The 13,476-nt window shown below is 46.4% G+C and overlaps 1 protein-coding gene across 1 annotated transcript; it reads left to right on the forward strand.

The window, feature by feature from the left end:
* Window positions 1-9,399: 9,399 nt before the first annotated feature.
* Window positions 9,400-13,242, forward strand: sox4a (SRY-box transcription factor 4a). Its single transcript, XM_066675016.1, has one exon. It carries the CDS (start codon window positions 9,865-9,867, stop codon window positions 10,909-10,911), a length of 1,047 nt encoding a protein of 348 aa, XP_066531113.1. The 5' UTR covers window positions 9,400-9,864; the 3' UTR covers window positions 10,912-13,242.
* The last annotated feature ends 234 nt before the right edge of the window (window positions 13,243-13,476 follow it).

Genomic DNA, 13,476 nt, shown 5'->3' on the forward strand with positions numbered 1-13,476 from the left:
ACGGCATCAGAAAACAAGCTTCCAGCATCGGCGTTGTGTCTTCGGCGTAGAATTTGATGGCGAAAGCAACTCTCCCTCCATCCCTGCATCCCTCTGTCTCTCTCTCTCTCTCTCTCTCTCTGTTTCTCTCAGGCAAGTCACAGAGCCACTGCAGCTGCATCAGCCCGAAAAATTCCACGCCACGGGTTCTTCCCTTCTCAGTCGAGATGCCAGCGTAATTCCAAGTTTGTGCGAATGCTTGCTTTCCCTGTCCTCTTCTCCGTCCGCTCTCCGCCGCTCGAGCCGGAGAAATCCTTCCCTCTCCGGCCCTTTTCCCACATTTTTGGGTACTGTGTTTTTGGAGTCGGCAGAATGCAGCTGTGCACTCCTCTGCCTCCGTCTGCAGCCGTCTGGCTGTGCCGCACTGCGTCTGGGAGGAAAGGGAAGAGGGGGGGGGGGGGAAACTCCAGAGCCGTCTAGCCGGAGCGCTGGCACTTGCGAAAGCCAGCAGCAGCTCGGTGACACAGCAATCAGCTGACCCGCCGTGTCATCCGCTGCCGTCCAGACACAGGGATGCTGGGAAGTTTTCGGGGCGTGGCGCCACCCGACTACGCCCTCTCGCCTTTTCCAGAGCCGTTCCGTCCCATTTCGACCAGCGGTGATCCCGGAAAAACCAACAGAAGATGGGTTGATAACCTACACGTCTCTTTGTAATTTTTCCCCTGCTTTGTGTTTTGTTCTTTCTCTTTCTTTTTCTCTCTCTCTCCCTCTTTCTGCCTCATTTCCATTTGCCCTATTCTCTCTCTCTCTCTCTCTCTCTGCAAAGTTACTCTCATTTCCACTCTCTCCTACTTGTGAAGAATCCATTGTAGGATATGTCTACCCTTCAAATCCTGCACAGACATATAACACACCTGGCTCTACACGTCTGTATCAGAGGCATTCAAGTCTCTCATTCACTCACTCACTCCTGCTGTAGGACGTGTTTTCCAGTTGGGTCTCATTGTGCAGCACGAACGCCTGCAAGAAAAGCTGCTGTTAGTCATTTATTACAGCACAAAAGTCTCATCTAGTCACTTATGCCGACAAAAAGAGAGAATTCTGAGAGAAAGAAAGGTTTAAAAAAAAAGAGATGGGGTCCACTATTTAAGCTTTTGAATAAAAAAATCCCACCCTTCATTTTATCTAAATCTATTCAGAAAAGCAGAATAAAGTGCCTTCATTTGCAGCTCTGCTACCTCCTCTGCCCTCTTTGAACAATTCATACATAATGCTGTACCACTCAGAAATATCCCAATGCCTCGCCATTTCAATCCCTTTGATTTTTCCCATTTTGATTTTATAGCTCTGCTATCCAGGCTATTAATTCTCTCTCTCTCTCTCTCTCTCTCTCTCTCTGACCCACTAGACTTACTACAAAAGTAATACAAAGCTGGTTTTTGCTGCTGGTTGATGAAAGTGATGTACATACATGTTGAAAGCACATTAGCTCAGCTCCAAGTGACCTTCACCTACTGAAAAGGAGTTAACCGTGCTCCACAAATACTCACAGGACAATAATCTCAGAGATATTCCCTACCAATTCCATTTCTCACCACACCAGTCTTTCATTTCTCCATTATATTTCTGAACCAATGATGTCCCTCTGTCTCCCCCTCAGGACACAAAGGGACTATGATCCAAGAGCCCCAAAGACACTCTGATCAGCACAGAAAAGAACTTTAATTGGGCCCTAACGCTGTGATCTAATTTGAATATGGCCTGATAACATGCCCGGGTCCGGCCTCCAAGTTTTCATTCCATACTCAAACTCTACTAAAGTGAGAGTCAGTCAGCAGACATCTATCCAAACTGGGCAAGAGCCAGAGTCTTAATATAACAGTAGTAGACAGAATACAATAAAGCAGACCTGACAAACCCCTATCCTGGTCCAAATGTAGCAAAACGCAGTTCTCTCAGAACAGCAAAAATTTGTACTAAACCTAAATTGATGCAGGCTACGTGTGTATTTACATGAGTTGCACTTCTCTAATCTTCAGTAGGTACATTGTCATAGCTCCATAGGTTTACCTTGATAAACCTGCCCCTAATTCTAGCCCTAACTCTAAGCCTACCTCTAAACTTCACTTTGTTAGAAGTGGCAGGATTTCATTTTACCATCCTCCTGTGTAACATTATCCCAAAACAGAGCAGAGCCCTGGGGCAGTGACTAATGGCTTTGGCAGTGTGTTTCTGAAGGGGCTGTGTGCTATCTGTATCTAGACAGAGATGTGCAGCACTATCTTGGGCATGTGTAGGGTGTTTAAATCTGAAGATGTGTTGCTCTTAGGGCTCATTTTGGCAAACTGGACACTCCTGTCTGTGTTCTCCAGATCAGTCTCTGTGTAATCACCTGTTTTGGCTTGTCCAGTAGCAGCCTCGATCTGTGGAGTAATGCTGATGACTTGTCTTAGCTAAGATTAAACTCCTGCAACAATCTTTCTTCAGCCCAGGCCCGACACCTTCTCAATTAAACAATTCTTCACTGGGTTAGTCACATGCTGATGCCATCCGCCATGAAATGGACACACACTTAAGTCCAGTGTCAGGGCGATACCTTGATGGTCGGTGTCCATTTTCTAAACACATGGTGTTTAACCGCTACATTACAGCAGCTGCCTGGGTCTACGTTCTTCAGCAGCCTGTCCACAAATCCAGAGGTAACGAAATGGCCTTGTGTTTTCTGTTCTCTCCTGCTGCCGATCACTGTTCAAGGCACTGAAAGAAAGAAAGAGAAATGTACATTTTAATTTTTTATTATTATTTATTTTTAATATTGTTACATTCAAGTTATTGATAGGGCGGCATGGTGGCGCAGCAGGTAGTGTCGCAGTCACACAGCTCCAGGGGCCTGGAGGTTGTGGGTTCGATTCCCGCTCCAGGTGATTGTCTGTGAGGAGTGTGGTGTGTTCTCCCTGTGTCTACGTGGGTTTCCTCCGGGTGACTGTCTGTGAGGAGTGTGGTGTGTTCTCCCTGTGTCTGTGTGGGTTTCCTCTGGGTGACTGTCTGTGAGGAGTGTGGTGTGTTCTCCCTGTGTCTGTGTGGGTTTCCTCCGGGTGACTGTCTGTGAGGAGTGTGGTGTGTTCTCCCTGTGTCTGCGTGGGTATCCTCCGGTTGACTGTCTGTGAGGAGTGTCATGTGTTCTCCCTGTGTCTGCGTGGGTATCCTCCGGTTGACTGTCTGTGAGGAGTGGGGTGTGTTCTCCCTGTGTCTGTGTGGGTTTCCTCCAGGTGACTGTCTGTGAGGAGTGTTGTGTGTTTTCCCTGTGTCCGCGTAGGTTTCCTCAGGGTGCTCCAGTTTCCTCCCACAGTCCAAAAACACACGTTGGTAGGTGGATTGGCGACTCAAAAGTGTCCGTAGATGTGAATGTGTGTGTGTGTTTATCTGCGTTGCCTTGTGAAGGACTGGCGCTCCCTCCAGGGTGTATTCCTGCCTTGCGCCCAATGATTCCAGGTAGGCTCTGGACCCATCGCGACCCTGAACTGGATAAGGGTTACAGATAATGAATGAATGAATGTTATTTATTTATTTATTTATGGTTTAACTTCTACAGCGCCTTTCTAGAAACACAAAGTCAACACTGCATAGACCGCCATTCCATTCAACATCGAATCCACACACAAACACTAAGTATTTATAATCTGTATGAACATGTTTTAGCATTTTTGTAAGAAAATAAAGTTTATGGCATTTGTTTCCCCCAAAATAAGCCTACACCCCCAAAACCCAGCCTTCCCTATTCGCACAATAACACAAAGTGTGTGGGTTTAGCCATCACAGAATGAATTAAAATGTGATAAAAAGGAAACAATAAGGACATCTATGAAAAGATAACCTGCTCTGAGGAGCGGGAACCAAGCAGGAACAAAGCGGTATATTTGTTTCTCTCCATGCACTATTCTCTACATGGCGCACTTCACTCATTATAAACCTATACTGTGCGTACTACACAGTGTAGAGTAAGACATTTGTGATTCAGCCCTAGGGGTTTGACTTTTATACACAAGTATAAACGCTTGTGCAGTGTGCACTCTGTGTTAAGGCCGATGTACACTACTGCAACTCTAACCAGTGTGTTTAGTGAAACAGCACCACCGGTGGATGGGAGCTGAATGCTGTAAATCAACATTTCATCATAGATCAACATTTCGTCATAGATGCGTTACAAAATAACCTCCTTACAAGTTTTTGAATATCTATAGTGTACTCATCATCTGAGAACCTGTTGGTGTTTTTCCTCCACCACCCTCACCAATCATTAAGAGACGACAGTCAGTTCAGACCCTGTGTGAACTGGTCCCATGCGCAGAGTGTGGATAACAAAGTGCTGTCTCTATAAAGACGGGCCGCTCCTGGGCTTTTCACGACAGTGAGAGTAAAAGAAAAAAGCGAGAGTTGAAAAAGTGGAGGGAACCGGATTGTCTGCGGGTGTTGCTGCTGATTTATCGCGGCGTGGGGAAGTGCACCTTGGGGAGAGATAAGCGATCAGCCATTCGCTCCTGAACTTCTGTCCTTACATCTGTCCTCTGCTCACGGGGGAAACAAACTGCTGAGCTGGACAAATGGCTCTGACCGTCCTGGCCCCCTCCAGCAACTTAATCTGGTGTCCACAGCGCGGGGCTTGAGCGCAGTGGGAGAGGGAGATCGGAGTGACCTTCCTGATGACCACCTTTGGTTTACAAAGAGCAAATGTGCAAAGCTTTCTGAAGCACAGTGTGTTATTTAATGTGACTTTGTTTTTTGATTTCAGCTCATTTAAGGTATAACCATTGATGAGTTCAGTTGGGTGCACACACACACACACACACACACTGGGATGCTTTGTAGCAGCTGCATATGCACATAATGCCACTGTGCCCAATGCTAAGCACAGGTTGGAGGGTTATAAAGCCCCCTGCACTAAAATATTAAAGCTGCATTTTCCTTAGTGGTGTTTGTGATCCAGACCTAATCATAAAACACCAGTGACTGACCTCATTAACGCTCTTCTGGCTGCCATCAAATGCTCACAGCACAGTTCTGCATCTGGTCAAATAGCACTTTTCCACTGCGCTCTTAAAAATGACTGGAATTCAAACAGTTCTTTGAGCGATGCCTTTGAAGAACCACTTTTTGTTCCATAAAGAACCATGTTTGTTTAAGAGATGTGTGAGTGTGAAAAACCTTTAAAAAACAACAACATGTAAATGCACAATGAGTAAACAACACTTGATATTACAGCTGCTCTTGTTGTTTCCATTAGACTTGGTGTTTTGTGATGTCACCCTTGATCTGGAGACACCCTGGAGGAGATGGTCCACAATGAGATTCACAATGTTTCTGCGCTGTGGCTTGGGTCCTGTGAGCTGAAGGAAACACATAAACCTAAATTACTGACCTGAATAACACACATAATATGCAAAGTGGAGGCAAATACCTGTTCAAGCCGGTTCAGACCTCAGAGTTACTGGACCTTTTCCAGTTCAGTTTAACAGACACAGGGGAAACACACTCTCTCTCTGTCTCTGACACACACACACACACACACACACACACACACAAAGAAAGGCCCATTGTGTACCAACATAGCCAATGAGACTGGTTAAAAAGCAGTCAGACTAAGAGGAGAGGGGTCAGGAGGGTTAAAGTGAATAACTCCGAAGTACGATCCACCACACCGTGTCATTAACACACACTACGGCATTCCAACCCACACACACACACAGTACACCTTCTTCCTAACACTTATCCTACTAACTGCCACCTATAAAGTACTCTCACTGAGTCACCGGCACTGGGTGTAAATGATCTACCCAACATTTAACCGTCCTATGCAAATGCGTCCTTTGCGTATCACTCTTCCTGATAAAAGGAAGTGGGAGAAAGGTGTGTTCTTCACAGTGTGAAAAGGCAGAAGTTCAGATAAAAAGCCTAGAGGTTCCCCTCAGACAGCTGAGGGCATGCCACTAGCGCTGGTCACTGGTACAGTGCAACAATAATGAGCTAAGGCCCACGGTCTTACCGGAGCGCATGTAGACTAAATAGTGGGGGTTGCTACGGCAACAGGAGCCACACGTGAGAAGTGTGGCTCGGGCGAGACTGGTAACACAAACAGAATGATTGAGTCGACTAGTCTCCCAGGTCTATTGCTCTTGATCCAATCACAGGATAAAACATTGGGTTTATTCCTAATCATTTTCTGTGACCAATGACCTAAATGGAATGGTTGTGTGAGTGTAAAAGAAGCTGGTTTCAATCATGAAGTGGGAACCACAATCTGTTTACGTATTGACAATGTGGGGACTCTTCTTTGTGAGGACGTTTTGACCATTAACTCTTAGATGAAGGTGAGTTTTAGGGGTAGGATTAGGGCTAGGTTTAGGGTTAGTTTAGTAGCACTCGTGGTTATTAAGATGCTACAAAAGGTTCTTTGAGCAATGCCATAGAAGAACCATTTTCGCTGATGTTTAAATGGATAAAGAACCTTGAGACTGAGTGATGTTTTTTAAACTTTTTCACACTCACACACGTCTTAAACAGGTTCTTCAAGCCATTCTCGTTAAAGAGAAGTGTGAGTGCGAAGAACCTTTAAAAGCTTTAAAGAACCTTCACTTTGTATAGGTTCTTTAACAATTCAAAAGTGGTTTCTTATGGAAACAAACGTGGTTCTTTTATGGCATTGCTCAAAGAACCCTTGGTAGCACCTTTATTTTTAAGAATGTAATTTAGTATAAAGTTAAAATAAATGTGTATTAGTCAGAGGACATTTAGTGTAATGCCAACAATGATATTTGAAGGTGAAAACATGTTTTAAGATCAGTTTTATAGCTACCATTAAGGTTTGGATAAGGATTAGGTTTAAACTAATAGTACTTATGAATGATGTTAAGGTACGTCTCCATCATATTTATTAATTCATTCCTATTCTGTAACCGCTTTATCCGCTTTATTCAGATTTGTGTTGGGCCCAGGGTCGCCATCAGAATCTCAAGGCACGAGGCACGGACATACCCTGCAATGAGGTGCCAGTCCATGACAGGGCATCACACACTCCTGGGGTTTTGGGGTGCGAGAGAAGACCGGAGCAACCGGAGGAAACCCACATAGACACAGTGAGAACACCGCAAACTTCTCTAAGACAGTCACATAAGGTGGGGTTTTAAAACCACAGTCCCAGGACCCTGGAGCTGAGTGGCTTCAACTCTACCTGTCACCCCAAGGTCAATGTATATATTTTCAAAACAAACATTTGACCACTCCCTCCATGACCTCAGAGCCCACCTGAACCTGAGCGTTCCCAGGGAAGCACAAACGCTGAGCTTGTAAATGTTTGTTGACGGTGCTGTAGGGCACTTCATACACAGGACAAAATGATCACTGGAAAATCAGTGAACGTAATCCTCTCTGATGTACATCATCCCTTTTATTTATTTATTTATTTTTTAAAGAAAACAATACCTGGCGCCATCACGTCTGCAGGTGTTACAGCTGATGCCAAGCTTGAAGGTTTTTAAATGGGAATCTACTATACCTCATTGTGTATACGTTTTCCAGGACGATGAGAAGTCAGCACTGCTCTGGAGCAACCTGTAAATGTACAATGTCCAATGCCCAGATTCAATTAAAGGAGTATATAGCTGTGACGACTCACGACTCATACTCACGACTTGCAGGATTCCATCAAATCCTCACAGCCATTTTCTAACACCTAGAGTTAAGCTTTCTTAGAACATTAGAAGCTGATTCTCAGCAAAGAGAACCTTCCCTATAGATCCCCTTCATTTCAGAAGCAGTGTTGGACGTCCACGGACTGTTAGTGTACGCAGCTTTATCGTAGCTATGGGGGGCGGCTAAAGGGATTACGTAATGCATATTCAGATGTATGTTTCTCCAAGATTAAACAGTTACTCTTCTCCTGCCTTTGTGTAAAATGAAGTCATGTATTCCATCCAGCCTTTATTGGCTCTACTGTGCCATCTAGTGGGCGAATACTTTTGGGTGGGAGCCAGAATGGCACAGAGACAGTGAGGAGCGAGGACCCCACATGCCGTCTTGGTTTGCAGCGTTGAACATGATGCCTTTATTGCAGCCAGTATAGGTACACGAGGCTTAAAAGAAGTACTATATCTTTAAATATAATGATTAGACCTGTGCTGTGTTTCCACACCTATGGAGGCACAAACAAACACCCTAACGATCACATTATTATTATTATTATTATTATTATTATTATTACTATTATTATTATTATTGTATTATACAAAGTGGTTGGTGTTTTAAAGAACCCTACTATGCTGAGTTGGGATGTCAGACCGGTCTGACCTCAGCTGACTCAACTCAGCAGCTCATTGACGCTCTGTTCCTGAGATGAAATGTGTTTGTTAGAGCAGGAGAAGCACCAGACTGTGCCGTGGAGCAGCAGTGGGGGAAAAACACAACACTGTACGCAAGGACACCAACCTCCTCCTCAGCTCAGCTCAGCTCCACCCTCTCTCTCTCTCTCTCTCTCTCTCTCTCGCTCCCTTGCTCTCCAGCAGAAGCTGAAACAAAACACAAGCACGCTGCCTCAGAGCCCAGCGCGTGCCATGTGGCGACACTCAGGTTCTCTATATAATCATGTATTTACACTTATTACGTATTAATAATCATTTGTTATTCAGTTTTACACTTAATAAAGCGTTACACATAATTATACTATTATAATCATATTTGTACAATCTGATTAATGTTATATGTGTTGAATATAACCGTATATATATATTTATAATTGAAATCAATTGTTTGTTTATCTACGTAACAAACAAACAAACAAACAAACGCTAATGACCAGACAAACGCGCACTTTTTAAAGGTTCTGTGGGTTCTATACACCGCACCAAATAGGGTTCCACTGTTAGTCCATGTCACAGAACCTGTGTTTCAGTGCTGGGTACTGTGTAGAACCCTGTTTAATAAGAGTGAGCTATCACAGCCTACGCTAGTTAACTGGATAACTTTAAAGTCCGTCCAGATGTAGAGTGGGTCATGGTTAACCCCACATCTGGCTTAAGTTATGCCGTTAAATCCTGCTGGCTTTAAGTAACTGACCTTCCATAAACGTAAACAACTCATCCGAGCGAGGTTCTGCCCGGTCCCGTGAAATAAATAAATAAGAGCTCGCGCCCCAGCCTCGTGTACCTTTAAAACTAAAGTTTCTCGGCGCAGAGTGGAATGAGGTCAGACGCGAAGCTCCTCATTGCTCGCGCCGATTATTATTGGCGGCCAATGGGAGCCGGGCGGGGGTGTGGTTTCGCCCGGGCTAGGCTAGAGACAGGCGCTGATTGGCTGTTTTCTCTCGCCTTTATGGTTGTGGGAAAGCATAAAGGCTCGTGGCGAGGCGGCGCTGAGCGCAGACAGTGTGCAGCAGTGAGCGGGAGTATGAGAGAGCGCAGCCGCCAGACACTCACACCGCGTGGCGCTCGGACCAAGCACCGTGCTCAAGGCGCAGAGTTGCGCGTTTTTCGGCGGATCCACAGAGGCACCGGGCTCGTTTTCAGCCGCACGGGCAGTTGAGCCTCACTGTGCTGTGGTTGTTGTTGTCGTTGTTTTTTTTCTGAAGCCTGTTTCGCATCACTCATCACTGCTATAACCTACAGCCTGGCACACACCCCCCTCGCGACATCCACGCAGGGGAACACGCGTGTTGGAGACGCTTGACTTGGCAGGGAGATCCGAGATAAGATAAGGCAGAGCGAGCGTGCGCGCGCGCACTTCCAGGCATCTGCGAGCAAGTTTTCCACGGGGCAGAGTGAGATCCGCAGCCTCGTGCTCTCACTTACTTTCCCTTCGAGGACCAACTGCGCTGAAGTCTTTCCCCGTGACGGAGACATGGTGGCGCAGTCCATCGCAGCGTCCAGCGCGGAATTGCCTCTCATCGACCCGGCTGAGATGGATCCGGACTCGGGCACCGCCGCTTCCTCGTCCGCCTCCCCGTCCCCGGGCTCTCCAAACCTGGACGTGGCTTGGTGCAAGACCCCCAGCGGCCACATCAAGCGTCCCATGAACGCCTTCATGGTGTGGTCGCAGATCGAGCGCAGGAAGATCATGGAGCAGTCTCCGGACATGCACAACGCCGAGATCTCCAAGCGCCTCGGCAAGCGCTGGAAGCTGCTGCGGGACTGCGACAAGATCCCCTTCATCCGGGAGGCCGAGAGGCTCCGGCTCAAGCACATGGCCGACTACCCGGACTACAAGTACCGGCCGAGGAAGAAGGTGAAACCCTCCTCCTCCTCGTCCTCCTCCAAGAGCGGCGACAAAGGGGGCGGCAACCCGTGCGCAAAGTCCTCCTCCAAGAAGAGCCACGCGGCCAAAGCGCACAGGACGCACCGCAAATCCACAGCGACGGAGCCCGGCTTGGACCACCACTCGCTGTACAAGCCGCGTACATCCTCCTCCTCCAAGCCGGCCAAGCGCGCGTCTTCTCCGGGGTGCGCGTCCGAGAGCCAGCCGCTGTCCGCGGCGGTCCCTTCCAGCCCGACTCTGAGCACCTCGGCGGAGTCCAACGAGCCGCAGAGCCTCTACGAAGACGGGAAAGAGGAGGTGGAAGCCTTGCTGGCCCGCGCCTCGTCTCCTGCGCCTTCAGCATCGCACTCCTCTTCGTCCTCCTCCTCTTCCTCCTCCTCCCAGTCCTCCTCCTCCTCCTCGTCCTCGGATGAAGAGTTCGAGGACGACCTCCTCGACCTCAACCCCAGCCCGGGCTTCGGAGGCTTGGGCGCGTTCGGCGCCGTGTCCCTGGACCGGGACTTGGACTTGGGCTTGGAGTCCGGCTCCGGCTCGCACTTCGACTTCCCAGACTACTGCACGCCGGAGGTGAGTGAGATGATCTCGGGGGACTGGCTGGAGTCCACCATCTCCAACCTGGTGTTCACGTATTGACTGTGTTGTGAGAGCGAAGGAGGAGAAGTCCAGCTGAAACTGTGAAGATGGACCGAGACGTTGGTGCACGTTGTCCATGCTTTCCGCTGTGTGGGGTGTGTGTGTGTGTAGGGGGTGGGGGGGCGGTTATCTCTCACAAACGCCCACCCCAGATGAAAACAGACAGACAGACACATAAACAAACGCTTAGCTTGCTCGCTCGGGGGCTGGCTGTTGAGGAAGAGCGTTGAACGTTGAGGGGGTGGCGAGAGACGTGACGAGGCTGTCCGGCCGTTACCGTTCGACTTTAAAGGGACTCTTCGCGATGGACTCACGCTTGAGGACTTTGGCTGCGGGCTCGAAGCGCCAGATGTGAGCCACTGGTTTTTATTTCCAGGGGATGTGTGGTTTTTGTTTGGGAGCCAGGCTCGATTTCAGGACTGAGGAGAGAAGCATGGTTTAGGTTTTCGTCTTGAGAATAAAAAGCCCATGAGAGACTGTTGAGGAGTGGGCACAGTGCTGGGGGTTGAAGCCAGAAAAGAAGCAGCCAATGGACTGAAGAACTGAAAGATAGAAACAATCACCAGCTTTTTTTTTTTTAAAACCTGTCTCACAACGGGATCCAAAACAAAACAACAAAAAAAAACAGCAACTCAGACGGTTCACCTTTCTACACTAAGGACCAAACCCCTCTCCCCCTTTTGCCTTTCCCCCCTTTTTCTCACCCAGCTTTATAACTTCTTTGTGCTCTGAAGAAAAGGGACACTTTTTTATATCGATGTATTTATAATGGTTTGTATTCCTTTTTTTTTAATTTCTGCCTACAGTCGCGTGCTAAAGTTGAGACCCTCTCCCTCTCCCCTTGCTCTAATGGCAGATTTGGTTCATGTTCAGGAGGGAAAGGGTTAAAACCAGTGATCCCATCCCATCCTGAACAGGGCACACGTTTGTACCTCTCAACCCCCATTCGTACGTATCTGGGGCCAATGAGATACACACGACGTGCCGTTAATATTTGCACAACACGTATTGAAATGACCAGCTGTGGAGGTGGAGGGTTAAGGGGGTGGGGGAAAAGCGAAAGCACGCGAGTGTCGGTTGGAACTGTTCGCATCTGTCTTGTTGTGCACACGTGTGCGTCTCTGTTTGCAGAAGGGCTAGAACTGCATCGTGTCGTTGAACTCATGAGGAAGACAAACAAACCGACAAACAAATCAAAACAAGGAGAATCAAAACCTTTGCTTTATTTTCTACGTGTATTTTTGTACAAAGTTCTCAAAGAAGAACACAGCTGGTCTTTTTTGGCTCAGAAGCTGTCCCTTAGCCATGTTTACAGACAGTCCACAGGCATCTTAAAGACACAGTGTCTCTTTTATCCGTCCAGCCCAGCTTTTCCTGACCGGAACGAGGCTGTATGTAGCAGTGACTTATGAGTCCCCCTTTCTTTATTGACCATTACCCCCAGCCAGCACACCTTAGTGGGAGGAACATGGGCTAGCTGGGTTCTGGGTGGGCTGGTAGGTACATGGGCAATTATTGGGACCCAGATGGGCTGCTTCTCTATCAGATTATCAGACAGATGTAGGCAGTGACTCTGCATGTGGGGTCCACATGGGTGTGTTGGCTGGGCCTTTTGTGCTTTTCTAATTATTATTATTATTTTATTATTATTATTTTTTAATAGTGAAATGCTCAGTTTGAACCACTGGATGGAAACAGGAAACACATTTGAAATGCCTAGAAGAGTCCACGAATGAAGTACTTGCTTCACAAGCGTTATTTAATCTTTTCTACTTGTTGGCTAAATGTAGCTGATTGTTTTAGTATGTTACGGCATGGCGAATAGCTTTTTTTTTTTTTTTTTTTTTTTTTATTATTATTTTTTTTGTATCTTCAAATTCAGGTTTCTGTAGAGCTGTTGTGTTCCAGGGCAAAGGATCCACGTGAAGATTTCTGTGTACATTGATTGTATAATAGGTAAAAGACTGCGTGTTTGTCTGACTGATTTATTACGACGGGCACTTGAACATATATAAATATAAATATATAAATATATATATATATATACATCCCTACGTTTAAGATTGTTGTTCATGAGGATTCTTTGGGATAAATATATATATACATGTTTGATTTTTAAAAATTGTTTCATTTGTGCAATATGCTGTGTATAATATTTTATTTTTGTTTATTGTTTTTATTTGATACACATTTTTTTATTTTGTCTTGCCATACCATCCATATCTCTTTTGAGTAGAGACTTCTCAAAGCCAGCCAATCGTGTCCAGTCACTGCCTGTCAGACCTCTGTACAAAAGACTTTGTCTCTTTTTTTCCAAATGGAAATAAAATCAGCTGGAACTGATCTTTTTGTTTATGGTGTGTATCTTTATATAAATCATAACATCTCAAGGGGTCAGCTTTAAGCATTAAATTATCAGTCATATCTGCCCCAAAATGACCAGGTACATGCAGATGGGTCTACACCAGACATCCCTCAGGTGAGTTCATATAAGGTACCTTTACAATGACATGGTAAACAAGGTAAAATTATGATTTATCATTGTTCGTTAGCTTATAAACACAC

Source organism: Hoplias malabaricus, chromosome 6 (genome assembly GCF_029633855.1).
Source record: "Hoplias malabaricus isolate fHopMal1 chromosome 6, fHopMal1.hap1, whole genome shotgun sequence".
Taxonomy (NCBI): domain Eukaryota; kingdom Metazoa; phylum Chordata; class Actinopteri; order Characiformes; family Erythrinidae; genus Hoplias; species Hoplias malabaricus.